General features: G+C 46.1%; 2 protein-coding genes across 2 annotated transcripts; both read right to left on the bottom strand.

Annotated features, from left to right (window-relative positions):
- On the bottom strand, positions 1 to 9,372 carry LOC144118872 (uncharacterized). The gene is made up of 2 exons (XM_077651658.1): positions 8,490 to 9,372; positions 1 to 300 (listed from the first exon to the last, which is right to left on the bottom strand). Exons 1-2 carry the CDS (start codon positions 9,175 to 9,177, stop codon positions 158 to 160), a joined length of 831 nt encoding a protein of 276 aa, XP_077507784.1. The 5' UTR covers positions 9,178 to 9,372; the 3' UTR covers positions 1 to 157.
- Positions 9,351 to 26,797, bottom strand: LOC144119931 (monocarboxylate transporter 14-like). Its single transcript, XM_077652431.1, has 4 exons — positions 26,611 to 26,797; positions 22,456 to 22,696; positions 15,818 to 15,961; positions 9,351 to 9,454 (listed from the first exon to the last, which is right to left on the bottom strand). Exons 1-4 carry the CDS (start codon positions 26,611 to 26,613, stop codon positions 9,351 to 9,353), a joined length of 492 nt encoding a protein of 163 aa, XP_077508557.1. The 5' UTR covers positions 26,614 to 26,797.
- Positions 26,798 to 27,071: the final 274 nt, after the last annotated feature.

The raw sequence follows: 27,071 nt of genomic DNA, 5'->3' as shown, positions 1-27,071 counted from the left end.
TCGTTTTCTCAAGATGGCTGACACGCAGGCGACGTAGCCGCAAATAATTCGAGGACCACAGCAAACGCCATCTGTGATCAGTCGCTGAATGTCCAGCCAGTCCTGCGAATAATTTCATGGTGACACCTACTCACGACGACGGCAGAGGGCGCATGTTTTAAGCAAGAGGTAGTCCTTTATGTGCGGCTTTCTTCGCGTCGAGGCAGGCCCGCACGAGCAGCAGCAGTGCGGCGAACATCGATGCTGCCCCGCAGGACCGATACAGGTTGTCGTACGATCCTCCACTGTCCCGGAAAGCACCTGCGTTCAGGAGGTGGATGATAAGGTTAGAGGCAAAAATATTTTGCACTGTCAAGGTTTCTGGACATAATTTTTAATCGGTCACGAAGCTTCTTTCCAACTTGAATAGGGGAACTTATAGAGGTTACGTCTGCATCGATTGGCACACAGCTGGTCACATACTGCCACGGCGTTTAATAATAATCGCCTTCATCGAAATGCGACCGCCGCGGCCGGGATCGAACCCGCGTCTTTCGCGTCAGCGTCCGAGCACCATACTGAGCCATCGTGGTGGCGGTACATGGAGAGGAATTATGGTACCGTATTAGGAGCGGTAAAAAAAAAGCAAAAAGGCAGTAGTTTAATTAAGTTGGACATAGAGCCGAACAATACGAGGCACGCCTTATGTCTTCATTTACGCACGCAAAAAAATAATTTATGCACAACCTCGACGCTTGACTAGTGCATATGTGAGTGTTTTACAGTACTACAAACAGCTTGGTGATATCTGACGCTTACGCTTTATGACTTTTGATACGAATAGTACTGTCGCAATCAAAAGATCGATGAAGCGCAAACTCCTTACCCTGTGACCTAAGTAACCCTTAAATACTCAGCCCTGGTCACCCACATCCGCTGTTAGGTACTACGTGGCGCGCAGGCTGTCAATGCACAAGCGTATTGGTTCTGTCCTCGCGCCCTCAGTCACCGCACTACCTCCAAAACCAATTTCTTCGCTACCCTCCCCCTCCTCTACTCCTTGAAGGGCTCAGCTCGACTGCACACCGCCCAGCCCTACGGCCTCTTTTGGGGGCTTGCACGATCCAGTATTGGGCGACCATCGCAACACGCCAAGCTGCACCCAGCAACTCGGACGTTGAACGTAAAATAAACTTTTTCTGTTTCACAAAGCTTAGTAACAAGATCGCATGAAAAAAAGGAATTGATACTAGACGTAATTGGTAACTTATTAAGCAGTTTCTTAACACTGATACTCGCGAAACCTGTGTAACAAAAGTTAACACGTGGAAATGTGACATATAATAACCATAGTGAGATTCCCAATGCTTTTAGCGAATACTTAAACTTTTTTCGGTGTTTACAAGACGTAACTGCTTGACCTGCCTTTGCCAAGTAGCTCCCGCTCTATTTACATGCGTCCTATATCTGCAGAACTGCATCCATTCATTAAATCGCTTAAAACAACCGGTGTAGAATTCGATTCCATTCACCCTACTAAAGTTAAGCTTATTTCTGAAGATATATCACCAATTCGGGCAATTATAATTTACAACATGATCAAGGCAGGTATCTTCTAGATTGTCTTTATGTTGATAAAACTCTCCTAATTTTTAATACAGGCGATCATAACTGCATCAGTGGTTACGCTCTCATCGGCACTCTTTTATTTTTCAGCACAGTAATTGAGAAGCTTTCTTACATGAGAATAATGATATATCTGACTCACTTTTAGCTCCAGAACAGCTTGGCTTGGCTGAACAGCGAACTAGCAATCATAAATATAACTGTAGTGTCAAATAAGCCATTGATAACATTTTGGTTGCCGGAGGCATCTTAATTGATCTAGCGGAAGTTTTTGATAGAACTAAACATCGTATACTTATTCATAAACTTGAATCATTTGGAATTTCCAGTCCACCTTTTGAGTTCACCCGCAGTTATTCAAGTAAATGATCGCATGTTGTTCAGGTAAATAATGCTTTTTCTACCACACAGGCTTGAACAAAGGTGCCCTGGGTGGATAAATACTAGGCCCATTAATATTGTTAATGTTCATCAATAATCTGCCTGCTGCACTGAATACAAACATTCCCACTTTCCACAAGTCCACCATCACACCAGCGCGAACTTGACATTGACAGAAATAGCATCAACAAGTGGTGCAAACATAAACTTTCTCAAATAAACCTACCAAATACAACTTTCATACTATTTAACTCCGCTCTCACTATCACAAATGTTCTGTCATCACTGACGCTTTATAACCATACCCTGCCTATCTCCGAGACTTCCATGTTTCTGGGCTTCACTCTGGGTAAGCAGTTAGTTTCACCGCCATGCTCAATCATTCATCCATAAAGTTTCGTTCGACATTTACACCACATTCTGAAAACGTGCATATTTTCAAGCACATATCATGCGTTCATTATATTACGCTTATATACATACACACCTTAATTACTGTTTGGCTTGATGGAGAAATACATATTTCGCGCACATCGAAATACTTCAGCACGTTCAGAATCAAGCCATCGGGATTTGTCGTTCAGTTTATCCCAATCATACTCTTCGCCACTCTAAAAAAAAAAAAAAACTTGAACATACTTCCACCTCAAAAATTGTAATGCCCAAAAGTTACCCATAATTATGTACAAGCTAAGTAATCGTGACACTCATATTGGTGGCGTTACTGATCAGATTACATATATTATTCCTACTAGGTATTTCGAGAACGTAATCATATTCTTTTGCCTAAAGTAAGGACTATTTATGGAAAATTTACTATCATGTTTCTGGCATATCCCATCGCAATTCTCTACTTTGTGAAATGAAAGCAACGTTTGAGGTTTGCTCATTTCATCATCACATTAAAACATTTTTAATCGACTTTGCTGCTTAGTTTACACCCATCTTAAATGTATTTTGTATGCATTATGTGCCCAAGCTGATACTGTTTATGTATATGTACTTTTTTACTGAAACATTTGATTGTTACTGTTGCTTTCTGTAGATTATATATTTATACCAATTAAATAATACACCGTTTCTATGTGCATTTTTACCCCATTTGCTTTGTTCTAGGAGCTCGCCGCGACAGTCGTGTACTAGGAGCCTCCTTCTGCACTAATGTATTGTATTCGCTTTAATGCATGCACTAAGAATAAATTTTGATTTGAAAACTGCAGTAAATTTGAACTCTTCAAATACTGTGGCAGCAACTCAAAGTGGCGTCACGGCACGCTTCATCTAGGCGAAGCAAGGTAGATCCCTGGTCGAAGTACAAGGAGCTCCCTTAGCGTTACGAAAAATGATGTAACCCGCCGCGATGGCGCTATGGCTTTGACGTTGGGCTGCTGATTCCATGGTCGCGGGGTCGAATCCTGGCCGCGGCGGTCGTATTTTGATGGAGGCGAAACCCAAAAATGACCGTTAGCTGTGCTATATCACGCACGTTAAAGGACCCCAGGTGGTGTGAATTATTCCTTAGTTCTACACTACGGCGTGCCTCATAGCCCGTCGGTCGCATCGCACGTTAAACTCCAAGTAACAATAAGTAAAAGTTATGTAGAAATAATGGCTAGGGACCAAATGCTTATATAATTCATAGCCCTTTCATATGTCTGAAAGAAATTTGGAGGCCTGAATAAATGTTTTAATTTCGATCCTTCCAATACATTTCCTCGATACACGCCACGTTACGGATTCTTGCTTTAGAGTTTGTTGCTTATAATAGTTCTCAGTTGTCTTGCGAAGCGAACTATCTGAAAAATATTACAGCGAAAATGCTAATTTGTGCAGGGATGTGACTTAAAAGTGAAGGCACGTCAGCACACTTCGCGGACTGATTTTTGCCGCTTTAAGAATTTATGAATATTTCTGACGCACAGTCATTCCGAGACAGTTTTTTGAGGGAGGCACAAGAAATGGGATGACAAAAGATTAAATTCGACTGCTTGGTGTACATCAACAGGTACTGTAATGTTAGTACTTTGGATTTCTTCATTCTGTCTCTATCGCAGTGGCGCCGTCAAACCAACCTAACAATTTGTGGTGTGCTTAACACCAGAAAGTCACCGCACTCTCCGTCCCCAAAAAAGGGGGACGAGTCAGCCTGCAGTTATTTGGGTTTTTAAATTCCTGCCGCTAGTTACACACGACGGCTATTCATTGCTAGTGGGAAACATGCTTCAGTGTTCTCGCTAATGCTGGCCAGTGTTTACCAGCAATCGAGCAAGACTCCTTGTTTGTGCCTAGCCGAGCTAATTTCAATGCTACACGCAACACTTTGCTGAGCAAAAGTTGATGAGACATATACTTCCGTCAAATAGTTCCGTCAAGGATAATATTACCTGATCATGGTGCTGTACGGGGAGCCTTAACTGTTTAATGAAATTGTTGTCTTTCAATGACAGGTTTCCTGGCGGAGCCCGAGCAATACATAATACGGCGGATGTTTCTTCTTAAGCAATCGTGAAAAAGAGTCAATATGATAGTTATGCTAAACAAAAGGCTGCGTAATCAAGCTTTAGATTACTTCTAGCATGAACCTGAACTTGCGATCATGTCGAGGCTTATTATCTACATTATACGGCTCGCTCCACGGAGAGCTTTTTCCTTAATGAAAACTATAAAACTCCATGGATGTTCCATTGCATTTTTTCTTAGGTGAGAAAAAAATGATGGGTTCGTTAAGATATACACAACGAAGCGAGCATTCTCAGTAAATAAGTGGAGAGAAATGTTGCTATAACGGTTCTTGTTAACAGGGGTAGGTTGTTAGAGTAACTAGGAGACAAATTGTTACCAATAGGTTTTCCCTGCATAAGCAAAAACTAATTAAAAACAATATTGTTTAATTTTGCTATCCTGGTTTTCTAAGACAGCTTCATTCGTGTACGTATATTTTAACGAACCCCTGATCTCACATACTCTTCTGCTGTCGTTGCAAAGCGACGACCTTCCGGTAATTTTGATTGCGTGATTATCACAAGAAACCTTTTATAAAGCAGCATATATGCCCCTTCGACAACGGTCTACGTGATACTTGCAGTGCATATGCGGCGACGGTGAGTACTTTCGAGGTGAGGCTAGAGTGGACTGGACATAAACTTTCAAAATTAGAAGAGGAGACAGCCATTGCTCTAAGTTGGGGGAGCACCACGCGCCATGCACGGATGTCGCGGGTTCGGCTGCAACCGCCGGAAAGTTGACTTCTACTCTGCAAAGTTATATCCAATGTAAAGTGATTATATCATTACTTTTCCGCTACAGAAACAATAATACAGATATTTCATTGTGCTTGTTTCTGTTTCTGATAACTGGACGTCCTTATTAGTAATGACTGTATGCGGCTATGAATTAAGGTATTCAGCAGGCTAATGAATTTTGTTGTTAGTACACACACACACACACACACACACACACACACACACACACACACACACACACACACACACACACACACACACACACACACACACACACACACACACACACACACACACACACACACACACACACACACACACACACACACACACACACACACACACACACACACACACACACACACACACACACACACACACACACACACACACACACACACACACACACACACACACACACACACACACACACACACACACACACACACACACACACACACACACACACACACACACACACACACACACACACACACACACACACACACACACACACACACACACACACACACACACACACACACACACACACACACACACACACACACACACACACACACACACACACACACACACACACACACACACACACACACACACACACACACACACACACACACACACACACACACACACACACACACACACACACACACACACACACACACACACACACACACACACACACACACACACACACACACACACACACACACACACACACACACACACACACACACACACACACACACACACACACACACACACACACACACACACACACACACACACACACACACACACACACACACACACACACACACACACACACACACACACACACACACACACACACACACACACACACACACACACACACACACACACACACACACACACACACACACACACACACACACACACACACACACACACACACACACACACACACACACACACACACACACACACACACACACACACACACACACACACACACACACACACACACACACACACACACACACACACACACACACACACACACACACACACACACACACACACACACACACACACACACACACACACACACACACACACACACACACACACACACACACACACACACACACACACACACACACACACACACACACACACACACACACACTCCTGTCTTGTCCCCCTGGTTTATATATATATATATATATATATATATATATATATATATATATATATATATATATATATATATATATATATATATATATATATATATATATATATATATATATATATATATATATATATATATATATATATATAAACCAGGGGGACAAGACAGGAGAGAACAGCAAACGAACGAAACAATTCCTATAAGTACGGACAAGAGCTTGGAAACCGAAATAAAATATGCCATCGATATTTACTATTGTTTTAAATATACAGAAAGGAAGGTTGAAAACTGCTGCCGAAATTAAATTAAGCATTCGCTACCTGAGATGGAAAAAACTATGTCAGTTGAGTACTGTGAAAAAAGAAAAAAAAGTGCCTGAAGCAATCTTTAAGAAAGCGTTGTACTGCGACATGTTTATTATGCTCATTGAGACTCATACGTGCCTTTGATTCATTAATGCATTGTTCTGTTCTGACCATAACTGAACGATTTATGAAGTAACAAAGGAGTTAGCTGCTATTCTTTCCGTTTTTCAGAAAGCAGAGACAAGTCTGTTTTGGCATAAAAAGGTGTAAACGATTGATTCATCCGCAGCTCCGCAGCGGGAGTAAACGAAGCGTTACGCCAATTTCTGGACCTGTCCACGTTTAGGAAAATGGTCACTGTGGTCCTATGTTCACGAGCGTTCTCGAGCATGGGGCAAAAAGTCGCTTGTATGCTTTCAGTTTCGTGTCAGTAGACGACCGTTTTAGCACGCATCTAGTGCAACATGGTCTTGTGTTGTCTTTCCCGACTATGTTATTGACATCTTTTGCCCATCTAAGTTTTGAAGGTTAAGTGACGTTGAGATATTATAGTCGGCTACACGAGAAAGTGCAGGGCATCTACATTATTTAGCCGTTGGCGCTTACAAACTGCAAACTGTCTTGCGTGATTTTAAAGTTCAAGGACATTTACTCAATTTAGTAATTTAACATTTACCCCAATAATAATTTAACGAAACTGCACTTCCGATCCATTTGACTTTTTTCGCAAAGGATGCATTCCTCTGCGAATAATCTTACCTTGAAAGCGAATCCCGACATAAATCGCTATGTATATCAGAAACCACAGGGGAGCAAGAACTGACCTCTGTGGCAGCCCCGACCAAACTTCGCGAGAGCATGGCCTATCGTTCACATTGCAACATATTGCCTGCGATAGGCGAGGAAATTGAACTACTCTACTTATGTCCAAAACGGCTTTTACCTTAACTACCAGTTTTATGTGATTAACTTTATTAAAAGCATTTCAATGCATAGGGTTACTTATCTTTATCTTCCCCTTGTCATATATTACTTTAACAAATTTAGTGCCCAAATGACTGCAGTTCCAATTTGTTTAAAGGGAAAACCCTAAGGTGGAGTAAATCTGTAATAAGGGAGCAATTATTTATAAATATCAACGCACGCGCAGCCATACGGCTACAAAAAAAAAAAGCTACGGCTTTCCTAGAAGTTTCGCTGTTGAAAAATTTGTACTGGTCTGGGGCTCGAGCCCGGGGCCACCGCCTCTCTGGGCCAGTCACTCTACCAACTGACGATGGCTAGCAGATTGCAGGCGTGGCCGAAACGTTCAGTAACTTGAGGCGGGATTGGTGCAAGTCCAATGTGTTTTAAGGAAAACTCTCAATATGGAGTGAACTTAAAAGTTGAATGCAAAAGCATTAAACAGTGCGAAAAGCAGCGGTCTCTTGAAAATATAGAAGGATAAATAAAAGGTTATTCTGCGTGTCTCTTCAAATATAAATACGGTGTTTCATCTCAACTTTAGCCTTAGATGTGGTTAAATTGAGCAGTGAAGCATACAGTCCGTCCTCATACGTCAGTTCCAGCTCATCTAATTCCTGCAGATTATTACATGTGTTGGTTCTCTATTATAGGAAGTGAAAACACTCCCGAAACGCCTGTTTGAAAGCCTCTCTAACTGCACTCGCTCTGAATATTCAAGGTAGAAAATTTTAAACGCTTTACAGCTGCATTACTGTGTATACGGCGAGGATCTTGCAGAACATTACTCACCCACAATGGAGGGCTCGCAGAATGTCAGTGGCAGTGACACCAATCCGATGACGCCCCACGACACCGCTAACTTCTGCACGCCCAAGTAGTCGGCGACGAGGACACTCTTGATCGTTGCCAGGTAACCTTGCAGGCTGCCAGCCAAGATTGTGACCACAGCTATCACTCCAGTGCCGCCAATGTGCGGGAAGACTACGAAGCAGAGCGAGACTAGTGCGAAAGTGACAGAAGCAGTGATACATCGGTTACGCACTGTCCTGTCTGACAGAAAAGGAATAACGAGACGTCCTCCGAAGGTGCCCACAGAGAGACAGCTGAGGAGCAGCGCAGCAGCGTCCAGTGGAACTCCTTTGTCGCCGGTGTAGTCTATGAGCGTGGTAGCTAGCAGAGGAAGCGTGAAATCGGCGACAACTATGGGTATAACTATCGCGTAGAAGCTCGGTGTCCGCAAAAGGTCAAGAATTTGAGAAAACATGCCAGATGAATTCTGCCGCTCTTCTGAGACATACTTTACCTGACTGCCAGGCAAGTTAGGCTGACCTACGGATTCTGAAGTTCCAATTTCTTTGGAGAAATCTACGTGTTGCGACGGGGTGTCATTGATTTGCTTGCTATTGTTCCCACGTATGCTCATAGAGACTGAAAGGTTTGCGCCACCGTTTTCTGATATGCCGAACGATGTCTTCATGTCACTTTCGCTGTTGGCCGTGTTACCTGCCTCTCTAACTCCCTTTGCCTTCCAATGTAGGCACCGGGGCCACCTGACAGGGCGTGGATTTCGGAGCAAGAGTGCTAAGGGAAATATATGCAGAGTCAGTCCGCCTGCAAGGAGGAAGGTCCCCTGCAAGCCATAGGCGGTTGCTATGATGGACAAAAACGAAGGGCCAATGCGAAGCTTCTGTACTTGTCAAAGTACGATACGACGTAGACTGATGTTGAGATTCCTAGAATTCCAAAAGAGGCGCCTGCAAGAAAAAAGGCAACAAAATTTGGGAGTCAGTTTCCGTTTTGCAAACGGTTATTCCTCGCGTCGGCTATAGAAAGACGGAACAATGCCAATAATTCGGCAAGGTGATTTGATCTTTGTTTTGAAATAAGCAGCCAAGACAACCACATGAAACAACGAAGAGAAAACACTGTAGTTGCAGCTGTAACTTGTTGGACATCAACAGAAAACTTTGTGAAGTGCGCAGCAGGTCTTCGCGAAACGACACTGCGCTGAAGCATAGTATGTACTACTGGGGAGAAAACTTCCCGTGATGCTAGTTCTTGGAAAAAACATTTATTGCACCTGCACCTCGCTAACCATTCGCTTGATATTGTGAAGAGAGGAAGGAGCATTTAGGCCCTTAACGCCTTCATACAATATCAGGCGATTGTGTATCGATGTCGAGCTACAACAAACGTTTGTCCAAGAACTCGCGTCCCGGAAACTTTTGTCCCCAGTAGTACATTCTGGTGGCGTCTTGGGCGAGACTGAGGGACGTTTGAGAAGTGGCTGCTCGGCTTGCGCTCACCGTGCTTTTCACATTGAGGGTACGCAGCATTGTAAATAAAAAAAAAGCGACGTTCTTGGATGACGCCGTCTGCGCAGGAGTATCAAGGGCACATGTCAAAGCAGTCCCTTTGTTCGGCTGCATTAAGTTTACTTGCGTCTTCTGTGATCAAATTGCACGTTATGGCACACAATGTACGTTCGGCGAATTGACTCAGATGCCACAAGAGTTCAGCCATATGTAGGCATCCACGTGTTGTCCTTCTGCTGTTTTGTGTCTCGTCGCAAGGATCCTACGCCATGTTTCGGGAAATGCCGAAACCAGGCCGTTCAAAGTTGGGCATACGCTGAACAGATTGCAGCACTGTTACTTAAGAGACAAGTCAACAAAAAGCGTAACAGGTTCAGTGTCGCTCGATATTTGTCAAGTATAAAGTATCAGAACGAGGTACGTGACACTTCTCAAAAATGAGATGAATAGGGTAACTATACTTAAAACTTAAAGGTTACGTATGACAACGCCTGATGTCCCCTTGTGCAGCCAACCATAGACAGCCTTGACAATTGAAAACATCCTCTCTTACACTGTTGTTAAAGGTCATGCGTTGACAAATTTGAATGCCAAAAAACACAAATTTATACGCGGATCTCAGAGGTTAGGCAGAACTACCATTCACTTCTATAGACGATTCTATGCAAGGCCGAGAACCAGGCAGATCAGGAGATCAAGCTGCCGGGCTAGTTGGTGATGCATGTTGTAAGCTAGGAAGCGCAAAATACCGACTCTCGTGAACCTGTTTTTGTGTCCCTTACTCTGTCCCTCGTCCTGTATTTTGCGCTTCCTAATTTACAACCAGGCAGACCTCTACTGTTCCGTTAAAGTTCTCCTCCTGCTATATTTTCGATGCCTGGGCGCCACCATCTTACTTTGCTGGTGGCACCCCGTATGAGCCAAGCCTAAAAGCCAGCAGTGGCGCCATCTTGGGCTGTGTGTACGGAGGTGATGCAGCGGCTACTGCGCGGTGCTTGCGAACGCTGCTCCGCAGCTTGGTGTTTTGCGGTGTTCCTGAACTGACAATACGGCTGGTATAGCTGAAGTAAGCCAACAAACCACATAATCCGATTAAGAGTGCTGCACGGCGGAAGCAACTTTAAGCAGCAGTAGCGGTGCCGTGCTCCGCTTACTACCGAGATGACTATGCTTTATCTCTTGTGGAGCCCATATTTACAATTATGAATTGTAACTAACTGCCATTGCAAGGGTGCACACAAGTACATAGCGGAGGAACTGCAGGCGTAGCTACCGATCGCGCGATGCAGGTGCACAAGGGCTTTCCGCAGTTCACCTGCATCGCGCACTGATTATCGCGCATTGCGGCTTGTTTCTTGTATATACCACCCGATGGTGCACGTCGGCACGTAAAAGTGAGGTACCTTTATATCGCATGCAAGAATTTTAAGTTAAGCAGGTCAAGTGGCATGCGTATCGTTCACTGTTATGAGGTTTTCCATCCTGTCGCGATAGGCATAAAATCATAAGTCGTACCTTTTACCTGCGGGGCTATGCCATTGTTTTGGGCTGCTGATTTCCTTCGTCCATCTCGGGGTATTGAATGTGCGCTGAAGAGCATTTCTGTATCTCGTCCTGATCAAAGTCGGTGATCGCGCTGAGCGGCAGTCGCAGGAACTCTCTCATTTAACAGACGTTGGTGAAAAACGAGCATTGGGATTGGTATCGAAGTCAGGTTACGAGCGTTTCAGTGTAGTGTGGGAATGATCACTAGTGCCGAGATGTTGTGTGCGTTTTGTCCAGAAATACTTTTTTCGCTGCCCTCTTTCTTTAATTACATTTTTTGACATTGCTGATCACACGCACATCCGCTGGAAGTCGTCGAATGGGTGGATAACGTCAAGGAGTGGCCAGCAATTTGCAGTGCCATATTGTGACAATATTGCTATTGCAAACCGAGCTCGCGTTTGCGGACCTGCCCACAATGTTAAGTTTTGGTGTGGCTGATAATTAACCACTTCAAATTAAACACAAAACGGAGGTAAATTTGCCATCGCTGTTACAACATGAACAAACACAGCGCCACAACAGGGACAAGAAACAAGACGGGACCGGCGCTGTTGCTACGCTGTTTTTGTTTAAGTATGCACCGGCTCGCTCAGCTCACTGTGTTACCGTTACAACATGGTCTCAGTATTTTCATGGTAACGAAAATAACTTGTTAAACACCGCGTGACGCGATAAAGGTAGAAAAATCACTTCCCCTATGCTTACTATGGGCTCAAAATCGGCACCGGACTTTCTTCCGTGCGCCTATCATACCCGAAATGGGTTGAACATATCAGAGGGTTCGTAATCGGTACGAAGACGTTCCCGTTTGAGCAAGTTCTCTGTCTACTGGCAATTTAATTCCTCATCGGCGAGAAAGTGGTGTAGCAGAAACATGTCGCAAACTGCATTTGGACTGTTTTTGCATGCTTCCCGCAAGCGCTTGCGGCGATCCGCTTCCAGTTCCTTTCGTTATTTGTACAGTCCACAATCATGCAGTGCTGTACCGACGACCTTGCAACTGATAACGGCATTGATAAAGGGATAGAAGTCTTTAAAACTGCAAAGGTCTGACGAAAAAGGCTGCTCTGCAACGCATAAAGCCCGCGACTGCATAGTCCACTCAAGACTGGCAACAATGGAACGGCGGAAACGGAAATGGCTGTTGACGCCCTAACCCGCCGCGGCTACTGATCCGGAGTTCCCGGGTTCGAACCCAACCGCGGCGGCTTCGTTTTTATGGAGGAAAAACGCTAAGGCGCCCGTGTGCTGTGCGATGTCAGTGCACGTTAAAGATCCACAGGTGGTCGAAATTATTCCGGAGCCGTCCACTACGGCACCTCTCTCTTCCTTTCTTCTTTCACTCCCTCCTTTATCCCTTCTCTTACGGCGCGGTTCAGGTGTCCAACGACATATGAGACAGATACTGCGCCATTTCCTTTCCCCAAAAAAACCAATTATTATTATTATTATTAATATTAATATTATTATTAGGTTGACGCCCATTGTATGGGGTTAGAGAGTATTTTCCTCGTTCCCAGCTTGCCTTCAGTAATATGGGGTATGCGGGGGTCACGGAGTCTTTTTTGGAGTAGAATTAATGAGTTTGAATTAAGTGCCAGGCCAACTTTAAAATGATATTTAACGCGATAGTCCTGTTCAGCGCAAAACCCAGCCTCGTGGTAGCCCGCCAACCACCTGCTCAGCGGATTGTGAGCCAACTGTCCACCATGTCAGGTTGCATTTCAGTTAATGATTGGTCTCGAGAGGTTGCTCGGCCAGAGCAACCTGGTCTTCAAAAGCCCCACCGGTGGCCGCATCTGCCATCGAAGGTCAGTGGCGGATTGCTTAACCGTTGCACCACTGCGCCGGGTGGAGTAGGAGGACACTCAGCTAACTATGAATGTAAAGTAGACAACGACTATTCCCGCATATATAGGCACTAACCCATTCACGCTATCATGTCTTACCCTTAAGTGTCCCCTCCAGTTTTCTTCTCAGCAATAAATGTGTATTTGGCACCGAACACACATCATTGTTCCCAGAAAGAGCCATAAAACCGAGGACGAAAAACAGACGAAGCCGTCCCCAGCGTGCTTTTACAGCGCCACGGAAGCCTTGCCAAAGAGCACAATGACTATTGTGCTTAGTCAGCAGAAGACTGAATCAGAGGTCCCATTTTTTTTCAAGCATTTTTTCCCAGAGAAAGCACAACACCAGGCCATGGGAGATGTCGAAAAAGGTTTGGTTTGGTTTATGTGGGTTTAACGTCCCAAAGCGACTCAGGCCATGAGGGACGTCGCAGTGAAGGTCTCCGTAAATTTCGACCACCTGGGGTTCTTTAACGTGCACTGACATCGCACAGCGCACGGGCCTCTAGAATTTCGCCTCCATGGAAATTCGACCTCCGCGGCCGGGATCGAACCCGCGTCTTTCGGGTCAGCACCCGAGCGCCATAACCACTGAGCGGCATGTCGAAAAAGTAGGCGCCTTAAACTTGCCTCCGGGGACAAACACGCGCTGCTTCTCCCATAGTGCAGTGACCGAAGGGTGTGTCCCAGCTCCAGTGATCCCTTCAAATATAGTGTCGACCCCCCAAAAATAGTAAAAACTGCGGCATTGAGATTGCTCTTAACCGCCGTCCAAACACCCTGACAGGCTACAAGTTCTTTCGGTGCGGGCATGTTTGCCGGTTGGGCAAAGCATCTTAAGCAGAAGCAAGGTCAGTGCCATAAAGTGGCTTTTTTGAAAGTGAAACTACAGCACACAGCTGGTGATCAACAAATGATAGCAATTTGAAAAGTTCGAATACTGGTCACGACGTGTGCCATGCTGCCCCACCCAGTCACGCGGCGTGCCTCGCCTGCCCAATCTTATCTCTGCCTTTGTTGCTGTAGCCGCCTGAAGGAGCGCTCAGACAGCCGAGTCCAGTATCCGTTACCCTTGTGTAGAGCGGCCTAGCAGTGCGCACCAAGCAATTGAAACAGAAATCGGACAGTAACCGATAGTTTTCGGTTAAAGTGCTAATTCCCACCTGGCTTTAGGGTTATGCGCCTCTGCTTCCGCCCAAAGGTTGCGTCAAAAAACGACCAGCTGCTGCAAAGTGATTTGGAGCCGAATGTTCTGCTCGAGCGACTTGCATAAGGAGGCGCAAACTCTGGGTTCTACGCATACATGCGCAGCGCTGCATTCGTCGCGGCATTCTTACAACTTGGCCAAAGATCTAAGGCAAGTATATATGCCAACCTATCGTTAGGTGCCTGAAAGCCTTAACCGCTATCGGTATTATCACGCCCCGAAAGCCGCTCGTTCGCAGCAACGGTCTAAGCCAGGAGCACATGACTGTGATGAAGAGCTTAGAAAAAAGGCTTAATAGTGTCTGATTTGAATTCAAATACGCGCACAACGGGCTTCTTAAAGAAATCAATGCCACTTTTGCATGGACAGGGCGCGTCTACTTGCTATGAACTTCGAATACAACGAACGCAATTCCCTTGACCGTTAGGTTTGCTATAAGTGGGCTCCACTTTTATTTCCAATGTACTGAGTCACAGCTCCGAGCCGAGTCTCACGAAGTACCACCAAATTTGGCTGGAAAGATTTTGAAGCAAGTTCTAATTTGCAGTATGTTTTCCGATAATGCCCAATATAAAGGTAAACCCCAGAGGTGACCAAAAGCTGCCTTTCGCGGTGTCCAACGGGCAAACCTTGATATAAGAATAAAAGTCTCAGAGATCCTACACGAAATGCAGCTTACAATGTCTGCATCTCCAATGAGATGAAGATGACCCGCGTGCATGCAGCCCCCGCCCGACCACAAGTCCGCGTCGTAAAAAAAATCACATAAGAAATGACAACATAATATGCAATGCAAAACAGCTACAATACTTGATTCGCTACCCTCACAGAAGACGTCAGCAATGTTAACGGTGAACATAGCATATTGCAGCGAATAAATATGTCACAAATAAATAATAAACATCACAGTCCCGTAAAGGAAATATAAAAATAAACATGCTCGAGAGAATTGTAGTCTACGAACATAACAGCGGTTAGCATGTAAACCAAGAGTTAAAAGAAAACAGTGTGGCTTTAGTCTAGGACGCATGAGTGGAAATAATCTGGTAATGGACTTTAGTGAAGGCTCTCAAGCAGTGAGCAGATCTCAAACGAAGGACGGTTCTGTAAGTTTACCTATCCCATAACCTCGCTCGCTGCAGAGCTGGTCGAAGTCTGAGTTTCCTTCACTCACGGTATGTTGCTTGAGCTACTTGCCGTAGAGAAATCCGAAGGTGACGCACATCCAAGCCATGTTGGGGACATAAGCGGAAGCGACCAGAGCAATGGCACACATCACTGCGCCGACCAGGATGGTGTTGTAGGTGGAGACCTTATCCTGGAGGGCTCCAATGACAAAACCTTGAGTAAGAAAAGGAGGAAAAAAAGGCACATTTCCGCAAAAGTAATTGAGTATGCTCAGCTCTTGCTCTGCAGTTTACAAAACGGAACGCAACATTGATTTTTTTTTCGTCAATAGTGATGAAGAACGGAACTTGGAATTCGCTGTCTGTTGATTTGTTGACAGGAAAGATGTAATGATTTCTCTCTAACATGTTTTTCTGTTTCCTCTGTAGGGTAAACTGGAAGGTTTTGGACATAAGCAGCCTCCTCACAGTTTCACAAAAAACTGCTCGACTCAGAAGCCGCATTACGACACAGAGCTCTGACAAATCGTTGCCACGGTTCTCGTCTTTTCCCCTGTGCGAAACGTGACAGTGACAGCGGTGTGAAATACGCCCGCATACTCAAAGTGGAGTCGCGCAACAGTGAGCCGAGATCACATGTCTCCAGATGGCACAATCTCAAGAGCATTCACTCCCAAATTCAAATCACCGTTGTGGCTTAAGCCCTCCTCGACAATGTTTTCCTTTTTTTGCGCAGCGAACGATGTAGTATTGTGAGATATGACTGCGACGAATGATGTGCACCACGTGGGCTACTTTGTACGACGACAAGATGCTGCGTACGGCAATGACCTACTGTGTATGGCGATGTCGAACTATGCACAGCGGCAGCCACCTGTGAACGGCGATTCCCTCTTTTGTACTGTAATGTCCAACTGTGCATGGTGATGGCCTACTGTGTACTCTGATGGACCACTGTCTTACGGCGATGGCATATTGTCTAAGGTGATGTGCTGGCAGGGCGCTATGTTTAAAACTTTTATTGCTCACCCTAACGAATGTGTATGGCCACTGACTACTGTGTACTCCGGCGGCCCTCTGCGTACGGCGATGACCTGCTGAGCAGGGCAAATTTCTACTGTGTACGCTGATGGTCTACTGTGTACAGCGACGCCTAACGTTTATGGGAAACCTAACACAATTGTCGCGGGACATCTGACCCATCCCATTGTCTGCAAAGTACGCCTGTCTGTGCGCTGCCAAACAATGGCTCATGTCATGTGATTCGAACGCGTTAAGAAAGAGATGTAATACTATTGTTTGTGAGCAGTGAAATGGTATCTCGCGGTGAAAGCATTGCAAATACAAGAGCTTCTTAATGTCCTAAGCCCGCGTCATATTTCCAGGAGAAAGGCAATGCTTCCGATATCAGGTGCAGGTAAAAATACGTTTTAGCAACGCACTAAGCTCTTGGCAAAAGTGCTATTCGATTCGTGCGTGCGTGTGGGTTTAGCGTCACAGACGATTAGCTGGCGCTTTTACCAAGTGTTTGTACCCTGATAAACAACGAAACGGCGGGAAATCGTTGAGTTTCAGGATTACAATAAACTAAAAAAGCACACGAGAAAATGAAAGTTAACGACTTAATGGCAGTTAAGGCATTATTCCTGTAAAAAGTTTTTTTCTATCTGGAATCTTTTTTTCTAATCTCCAAGCAATACCTACTTTCCACGAGAAATGACATGCGATCATGCCCTCCATTAGATTGATCTACTGTATCTCCCACACTATAAACACAAACTCGCCTATGTAGGAGCATAAAAAGGGAGTGAACTGTCCTCTAGCATTCTTTTTTTTATATAAAAGGGAGTGCTCTAAGGACAGCTTGCCCCCCGTTCTACTCCTTTATGTTTAGAATGCAATGAGCTGAGAGACACTTGCAACTCTGGATCCCGGGCTGTTGTGACGTTTGAACCCACTACTGTGCCACACAGGGCGGATGCTTTGCGATGACGCCATAGCTGCTGTTGCTTAACAAGTGCGATGATGATGATGATGTCCTCAGGCTTAATGGCACACACTCACGGCGGAGGATGGGATAGTGTGCAGTCCAGGGCCTTCAATATACAGATTATTTATACTTCGATTTAGCTGCCTTGCTTATTGTTCACCGCTCCTTATGAAACGTATAGCGCCAGCAGCGGTCACACGGTGTCTGGTTGGCACATGACAAAGGCCAAAAGGATAAAAATAAAACATGAGTGGAACAAAATCTTACATCGTCGCTCCTGTGTTTGCGTACGAGTGTGTAAGGGAGCGTAAGTCTTTTTACCATGCTGTCCCAGTGTAGATTACGGAATTCCGTTGTGGAACAGGCGTGTGGCTCTGAAATGTCGAATATGACGCTGCCAGCACTATCGAGCGATCTCAAATGAATTTTTATATGCCTCACATGAATTCGATGTGCTACATGCGGTTTATATATGTTGGCCCCAAATGTGCCTGCTATAAATTTTTATGTCATGCACATTAGTTGTAGGAGTCACAAGCGTGCCTTGCATGGCCACATATACATGTATAAGCTGCATGCGAGTTAATATGTGTCACAAAAGCCTCGCGCATGAATTGAAATGTGCTGCATATGAATTGATACGTGTTACAAGTGTACCGAATGAACACACAATGTCTGCATACGAGTTAGTGTGACGAAATCGACTTGTATGAATTCATATGTGCCGCATACGAGCCCACACGCTCCACAAACATGTTTCGTGTGGAGTAATATACAGCACATCTCAACTGACACGTGACAGACGTGCGCACACATCAGCACAGATGTGTCTTGTATAAATTGACGTGCCTTCATGAAGCGCATAGCCGCTCTTGAGTGCCTCGTATAAGCTCGAGCACGTTTCCTGAAGCACGCGGCAAATAAACTACGAGAAAGTGAATATCAATCGACGAACGAATGCCTTCTTTCCTGGTCTAAACCCAGTTCAAAAAAGAATAGAAAATTTGTTGTTATCACAAGAAATTTTTTCCAGTGTTTTTGGCCATAAACTTGCCGCAGCAACAGATTTTGTAGTATGGACTGAAATTTCTGCAATATTGTGGTATCCCTTGTGGTGAAAAAACTGCATAAATATATTAGAGAAATATATTGCAATACTAGAGGAAAATACGTTTTACTAAACATGACAAACGCTTTGGCGCATTTTGGGCCCAATTGTTTCGCTCTTTTCGACTGGTAAGACCTCCAGCGAAGCTGTCTGTCGTTCGGCATTTCCATGATGATAAAGCATACGTTCAGATGCAAGGCAGATATGGCCTTTCCTTCATTGTAAAGCGTTTGTAAAGCTACGCAGCATAACGCCTGACATTTTAAGGGCAGAGCTCCGAGTGTAGCAAGATATACTTGTGCAATCAGAGCAAGATGGTGGAGCTGGCATGTGTGATAATTATGATATACTCAGATGTTCCGATGCTCATAAAAGTGCACATAAAGATTCACGATGTCAGTGGCACATCTCAAGAGCCTCAAATAAGGCCCAGTACCCTTAAGGGACAATCGTCCAGCTACGGCCGCAATTTCTGCACTTGACAGAAAGAACCAGAGTAACAAAAGTAAACTGAAACTTGTTACACACATTATTCCGAAGAGTTTCCATCGCAGCCGTCATGCGAATTAGCTTAACTTCTCGTAGTATACCGCACCTTACTTCTTTCCCATACGTTGCTGAGCCCCTAGATATGATCTTTCTATTAGGACTACATAGGCAACGGAAAAAAAATACATGATGGACCTGCATTGTGTACCTTTTTTATCTACAAATACTATTTGTAGCTTTCCCGTATTGCTGGAAATGGCCGCGGTTTAGGTGTGCACTTAGTGAGACAGTTGCTGTCCCTCTCCTTTATCAATCTACGTTTTTTCATTGGTTCGCGTGATAAGAGATAGCACATTCTCTTTAGTGGCAGGCTGCACGATTCCAGACAGCCCTTATGGCGTGGGAATCCGCCATGATAATAATCCTACCCGGTTAGTCGGAAATAAAATCTGGCTGGCGAACGAGGGTTTCCTTACATGCTAAACGGCGATAGCGTCCCGAGGCTGAACGCTCCTTCCCGCACAGACCGATCGCGGTAGCATGCTGTGCGGCGTGGGAGGGGGCTCTGTCTTTGAAACAGGCTTCTAAAAAAGCTACGAGGTGCCCCATCCGAACTACGGTTTATAGTTTGTTTATTAGGTTTAACGTCTCAACACGACTCAGGCTATGAGGAGCGCCGTAGTGAAGGGCTCCGGAAATTTCGACCTCCTGTGGTTCTTTAAAGTGCACTGGCATCACACAGTATACGGGCTTCTAAAATTCCGGCTTCATCGAAATCCGACCGCCGTGGCCTCATTCGAACTACGTGCCAATTATCCGAAAGCTATTCTAGAACTTTACAATGAATCCGATTCGTTCCGAATAGTTTTGTGTAATCAATAACTGATTCTTTCAGCGAATTCTTTCAGTGCTAAGCTAACTCACTCGAACTTGTTCAGAATAATTCTACTCGATTCATTCTTCATAACTACAATCGGACTGCCAGTATCTCTACTATAAAACAAACTTTAAGTCTACCGTCACTTACCGCTCGCCGCTATAATTCTCGCCTTTGTCTTTTTCACAAAAAAAATTTCATAACACCCACCTGCGCAATAAACTAATCTTTAATCCGTCCTATCATTCTACCCGCGTTGACCACTCTCACAAAGTTGGTATTATTTCTTGCCGTACTAATGCCTGTTCCCACAGTTTTATTCCTCGCACATCACAGGATTGGAACCGCCTTCCCGGACTTATTGCCGGCATTGAAGACCATCATCACTTTAAAAATGCACTAGCTAACATTGTATAATTAAGAGCCTAATGAACATGTATTTTTTTATTTTTTGTTGCGTTGCTTGCTTTTGTTTAATGTGTTATCATTTTAATCACTCCCCTCTTTAATGCCAAACGGCCCTGAGGGTATTAATATATGAAATGAATCAAATAGAAAATTATTCAATTCGCTATTCGAAAATTTCGAATTATGGTACACCTGTAATTATGCTGAAGGACATTCGTATTTTAGCGCAAACGTACAAAAAGTTGAGACTTCTCTGTACATTGGTCGTTTGCACCTAAAAGGTTGTAAAGTTTGATTATCATAAAATTCTGCGGATATATACATAATTGTGAAGCACCACTAAGGACTTTGACAGACAGGGAACTGGAGACACATTGCGATGAATTCCGAGCACGTTGGCGATGGGGGCCAAGTTTGAGCCGTTCCGTGCCCGTCGTCGTCGTAATCGCCGTCTCAAGACTACGTAACAGATGCTGCTAGGCAAAATATCTAACAATGTAAGTGTGACAGAAATGTATTTACCAACATCTTTGCATTGAGTTGAAGCTAATAATTCTAGAGCTTGAAGTTGTCATACGCTTTTACGAAATATTACTTCTTCGCATCACTAGAGCACTCTAAGCTTACAAGTGACTCTCAGCTGGATCTAAGACATCAAGCAACCTTAAAAGGCGCGAAGTTCAAACAACACACTAATTCCCGTGCAACTTCCGCGACACTCACTTTCATTCTTTAGTAAGTGCATGCTTTCCTTTAGTGATCTGAAACAAACAATCGGCGTATTTCCCCACTTGTAGTGCAGATAAATTGCCACGTATCTCAAGAAAAATCTATGGTTTGACCGCCTGAATACGAAGCGAAATGTGTCTGTCGAGAGATGCAGTTAACGACCAGTTCCCATAAAAGCTGGTTTGCTGTTAAGCGGTGCAACGGGGCACTTTCCGCAGCCCAAAAGTTCCGCAGGGGCGAGAGCTAGAGTTCATTTTCAGGGTTCAGGCAGCATTTTGTTGCCCTATACAGCTGTCATACTTGTAAATTTTTTTCAACACTATACAGTCGTGCACATACTTGTCTATAGCTCTCGAGCGGAGTTTTGTTTTAAGAATTTATGAGGAAGACGGTAACCTGGCGCGCCCGATACACCTTTCAAAGCCATGAGGAGTTGAACACGATTTATGGGAACGCACGTCCACGATAAGGCTGGTTTTGGGGCGAAAGTACTGCTTCACGAGATTAAACCGGCTCACCGGTTTATGTGATTTTTAACGTTGAAGGCGACCTTGGGCCAGACATAAATAAATAATATAGAGATTGCTGCGAATGGGATTCTAATCCGTGTCGGTGCAGACAGATCAGATTCGCTGGCCACTGCACGACAGCATTAGGCTATCGCCGCAGCCCAACACTTGCCTCACGGGTGTTAAACTGCAACACACTCTCGCGCTATCTTCATCAACTAATGCTACTATCAAACTAGCATTAGCTCTTCGAGCTATGTGGCGGTAGGGACAGAGCGATGTGCGCTGCATGCGTTGGCGTGGAGAAAGTTGTGGCACAAGCACGGCACTAGAGCAATACGCGTTGGCGTTGACATTGTTGCAGAAACGCCGCACTTGGGCACGTGCCGCCGGCGATTATTGAGTAAATTGGCATTGGGAAGGAGCACATAACTAGCATAGCTGGGTCAGTGGACACATCGATCATGCATTCAGGTACATGACGGTGGTGTGCACCTGCAAAAAACTGTGCCTTCGCGCAATATTTAATGCTTAACACTGCTAAACCACCAGCCATGCTAAACACCAGGCGAAGGAGAAATACGTGTGGCCCTCTTGCCCATGATGTAAGATGTAGCCCAAGCGATGGTCTTTGTCCAGGTTGCCGCCTCACGGTTGACATTAAACTTGTCCATGAAAAGGACATAGAAGAGACCACCGCTGGTGCAGGGCAGCGTGAAGAGAAGTGTCACGCAGGCCACCAGAAAGGGCAGTGCCCAGCATCGGTCCGTGAGGCCAAGGACATTGCGGATGGCGCGGTTAGACGCAGAGCCTCGGAATACTGACGTAGGTTGTCGCCTCTGAAAAAAAAAAAACTTTTCCACTAGCGCTGCTGACCGCTCATGAACAAACCACCCGCGTTGTCTCTCTAAGCATTTAAACTACTACGAAAAGGCGTCTTTCTTCCCCCATGCTTGCGTTATGAGCACATTAAGCACTAGACTTGTTAAAGAACATCTGGAAGCGGATGCGTATGGTAGGATTCTGTTGCTCCAGAAGACTTCAAAACTGCGCATATTTCAGTGTAGTCAATGCGGGCTTGCAGTTACTGTTAGAAAGTCAGGCCTTGAGCAGGAGAATATTTTTCAAGTGGCTGTGACGATGTCGAGGACTACAGAAGAGCAGGCTGGCGGGGCACTGAAGCCAGCTTCTTAGTGTGGGAACTTGTGCTTGTGCCCCCCCCCCCCCCCCCCCCCAGAAAAAAAACAGGAACCCGGTGGCAGCGATATCAGTAATTGGAGTGAGCGGTTGCCCTGCCCGCCGTTCTGGGCAGCGCTCAACTTATTGGTGGCAGCGGGTTTTAAACACTAGAACGCCACTCCCACAACCTCGACTATCGTAAAAGGTGCTGCCAGTGGTCATGGTGCTCCAGTGTAATATGATCGGATCTCGCGAAGCAAAGTAGTAAGACCGCACTCCGCTGGGGATAAAAAAAATATTGAAAAGAAATAACGTTACCAATTACCGTTACTGCAAATCGCCACTACGCATGCGCACACAGGCGTGAGGCCGTTAGGAGGCGCCAGGTACCGCGTTGGGACCAATAAGCGCGCGTGCACTCGCGGCGAGCAGTGAGCGCCATGCGGAAAGTCTCTATTCGCAGTCAGGAGCACCGTAATGTGTTCCTGCGGTTCCATACCCCCTTAATCATTTGCGTCTGCTCCTATGTAACCGAAGACCACAGAGATGTAGTTCCGGCCCAAACTAAAACTCGCTGCGTCGAGCAAGAACGCTTGAATACATAAACGCACTAGAGGGTAAACTCTTGTACTCCAGTCTAGAGGAGTCACTACGGTAGACGGCACCCTGTGCTGTAGCCCACGGCGCACTACCGGGTCTCTGTACCCCCGCCCTCTTAAGTGGATGAATGAATGAATGAATAAAGCCTTTATATCTAGAAAGAGATGGCGCTCGGCCGCTGTTGGGGAATTAGTGGGAGGGATTGAGGTGTGGGTGCAGAGGAACTTCTCCCCTCTTGAGTAGAACAGCGTCATTGCATGCTTCGATGTTGAGCTCGATCTTTTTCATGAGAACTCAAGGAAACATCCCATACAGACATAATTACCTAAAATATAACCACATTAGTTCACATAAGAACTTGACAGTTTAAAGCTTGAAGTGCTGTTAATTGCTATCTTCCGGAAACTCAAGCTACCATCGTCCTGGAACTGAAGCTGACCCTGAGGTCGAACCATTGCGATGCGTCCCGAAGTTTTCTTTCCCAATTATATCCAGGAGAAAAAAAGCTTGCCTATACCGCAGCCCTCAGCGGGACTCGAACCGGCGCCGGCGAGCCGAAATAGAGCACCGCGTTCCGTGAAGCCTCAGGCCACTCGGCCACTAACACAGCGGATCGTGCTATGCGTTTCAATTAGATTATAACACTTGCTAACGGCATAATCGTCGACTCTGTCATCTCACATTCGTACGTTCTGCGCATCTTAATCCCGGGGGAATTGCTGTGTTACCGCCGGGGCCGTGGCATGGAGCCGCAATGAGTAGAGAGATACAAGTGTTCGCCTATGTCGCCAACGGCCGCGCGATGTAGCAGCACACGCAGCTGAGAAGGCAGCCAAGACGGCCGAACGCGTTGGTGCGGCTGAAGAACCGGCAACCGCTACGGGGCATGAAGCAGAGAATGCCTGCAAGGATCATCGCAGTGCGCGCTGCCCATCACTAGAGATAAACGCCGAGCATAACCGGAGAGATAACAGAAAGATTACTAGATCTCCCTGTAACTTCTCCCCCGGACCCGTGAATATGCCTTTGTGACAGCTCCTATTCATAAATATAACTCAAGCTGCTGTACGCCGCGGCAAGTGAAACCGGCTGCGGCACGTGCGCCGAGCGCGCTGTCCAACCGGAAGCGAAGCGGTCCATGGGTGTTGCTTCTCGAACACTGAAAACTGCTCGGATAACCAATCCCGCTGCTCAGCTCGAGGAGGCGGGCGAGGGCGGCGGCATGGAGAGGAGCTAAAGGACCTGGGTGATACCTTGGGGAAGCTGCATGCGGCCATCTATGAGCCATCCTATAGACTGTGCTGCACCGTAGCTGCAGTGAATTCCGTGCTTACATCTACTCACGACCACGTGAGAGACTGCATATTCTTTTAAGGAGCAGTAATGAAGAATTAGACATTTTCCGGTTTGAAGGAATGCGAGCAATTTGACTTCGAAAATTAACAGGGGGAATAAATTTGTAAGACAACCGAACATTGTCCGAGAAAGTGAAAACGCAGTGTATCAACACGCGGCAGAGTTCCCCCTACAACTCGTTCGAGAGTGAAGTGCAACCGCATTTTTACCGCACCGTGCAGCATTCGAAATGCGAAAACTCGAGTGACAAGCGCAGCGTCACAACCCCTGTCATCCACACCATCCATCATCCCTCGTCCCCCTCTGCTCGCTGCCGCTGCACCCCTGCAGCAGCAAGAGGGCAGCCGGGGGCCACATAAGATGGCTGCAGGTCACCGTAGCCCAACTGAGAGTCCTACTTATGTACATAAAGGATGCCGGCTGGTCCCTCTCGCTGCAGTGGCTTCCCTCCCATGTTGACATTCCTGGGAACGAGAAGGCAGACCGATTGGCGAAGGCTGATCACAGTAACGGCGCCGCACTTTCTCCAGCCGTAACCCAGGTGGACTTCCCCCGGCCCACCCTCCGACAAGCCATGCTGTCCGTCCACCCATACCCCCGTCTGGCCTCAGGTGGCCGCTTACAGCGCCTGCACGTCCAGCTCCATGTCACTTGCGGAGTCCCTTCGTACGACTCCGAACGGGCTCCTCGTGGACGGCAGCTAGCATCCCCCCCCCCCCCCCATGAAAGTGCCCTAGACCCTAGACCACCTGCTGCGTGCCGGCCTGTCCCGTCATTGACTCGGCCCGCAGCACCATGATGAGAGGCTACCGCCTCCTGGGCCTACCGTCGTTAACGGACCAAGACCTCCTCTTCCCAGCCCGCAGCCAGATGCCACCCTTGCGGCTCCTGCTAGAGTATCTCTAGTGAACTGGACTGGCGTCCTGGCTGCTGTAAGGTTCCGGGCAGATCCAGGCCGGTCTTCTTGAGCCGCCACGCACCATCGGCCACCGCGCGCTCAACGCTGTGAAATTCACCCCCCCAATCCCATTTCCCCATCCCCCGCTCCAAGCAGTGCCCCCACAAAAGGTTAGCAGAAGGAGAGTGTACCACCTCTCCCCACCCCCTATGTAGTTTCAAGTAATAGAAGTTGCGCTGCACCAGGCGAAATCCACATTCTCTGCATCCTCTTATTATAGTGACGCCACTGCTCTAAGCCATATTTTTTCCAGTAAAGAAAAGAAAGAGACACCGCCGTACAGCACAAGCTTCAAATTCTCCCAGTGTTGTGCCAGTGGGTTGTCTTACGTGTGTCACAGCGTCATTTATTTCTTCTGTTATATTGGAATGCTACAGTCAAGCTTGTGGCAGTGCTGTCAACAGCGTACGCTGATTTAAAGCCCTAAAGCATGCCACAGCACTCCTGCAGGAGAGGGCTGCTACTTCAATGTCGAAACCCGCCTCATATAAATTGGCGGTGTTTGGAAACGAAAGTAGTGCCCGGCAGCTTTTCACGGCAGTGAAATGCCATCTAATCGAGGTTGAGCCACTAACTTAACCAGGAATCAAATGAAGCAACATTTAATTAGTGCGGCTGATTCGCGCATGCGTGACGCCGTCCAGGCGTTATTGCACTTACCATCGCATGTATCCTGTAGTCCAGACAGTGCGGAGTCTCTCTGAGAACACTCGCTCTACTGTCATGCGAGTAGTGGAATCCTAGCCTCGCAGTAAGCTTAATTGCCCGCGGCGCTATGGGTGTCCTTCGTTTCTGAAAGAGACTGCTCGCATACTGCGCATTGGGAGGCGAAATGCCGCCGCGCAAGCAGAGCTGACGATGATACTTGCAGGCAAAGCACATTGCTCATACCGGGAATGGGTACAGGTGGTGTTTACTAAGCCATATGCTCGCTCTATATAACTGTCCTTCGTGTAGCTGCTGCACTAGCGTCTCTCCGTCTAGTTGGAAGGACGGCAATCCCAAACGATACATGTCTAGAAAGAGGACCCTTGTTCATGTTATGCAGTGCTGTGAACAAAAGAGAGTGCGCCGTTATTGCTGCTATTGCAGTGCGTCCTTGGACACACTATCTTTGATGC

The sequence above is a fragment of the Amblyomma americanum genome, chromosome 2, assembly GCF_052857255.1.
Source record: "Amblyomma americanum isolate KBUSLIRL-KWMA chromosome 2, ASM5285725v1, whole genome shotgun sequence".
Classification (NCBI taxonomy): Eukaryota; Metazoa; Arthropoda; class Arachnida; order Ixodida; family Ixodidae; genus Amblyomma; species Amblyomma americanum.
The sequence above is the reverse complement of the archived record's forward strand: the minus strand, read 5'-3'. Positions and strand labels throughout refer to the sequence as shown.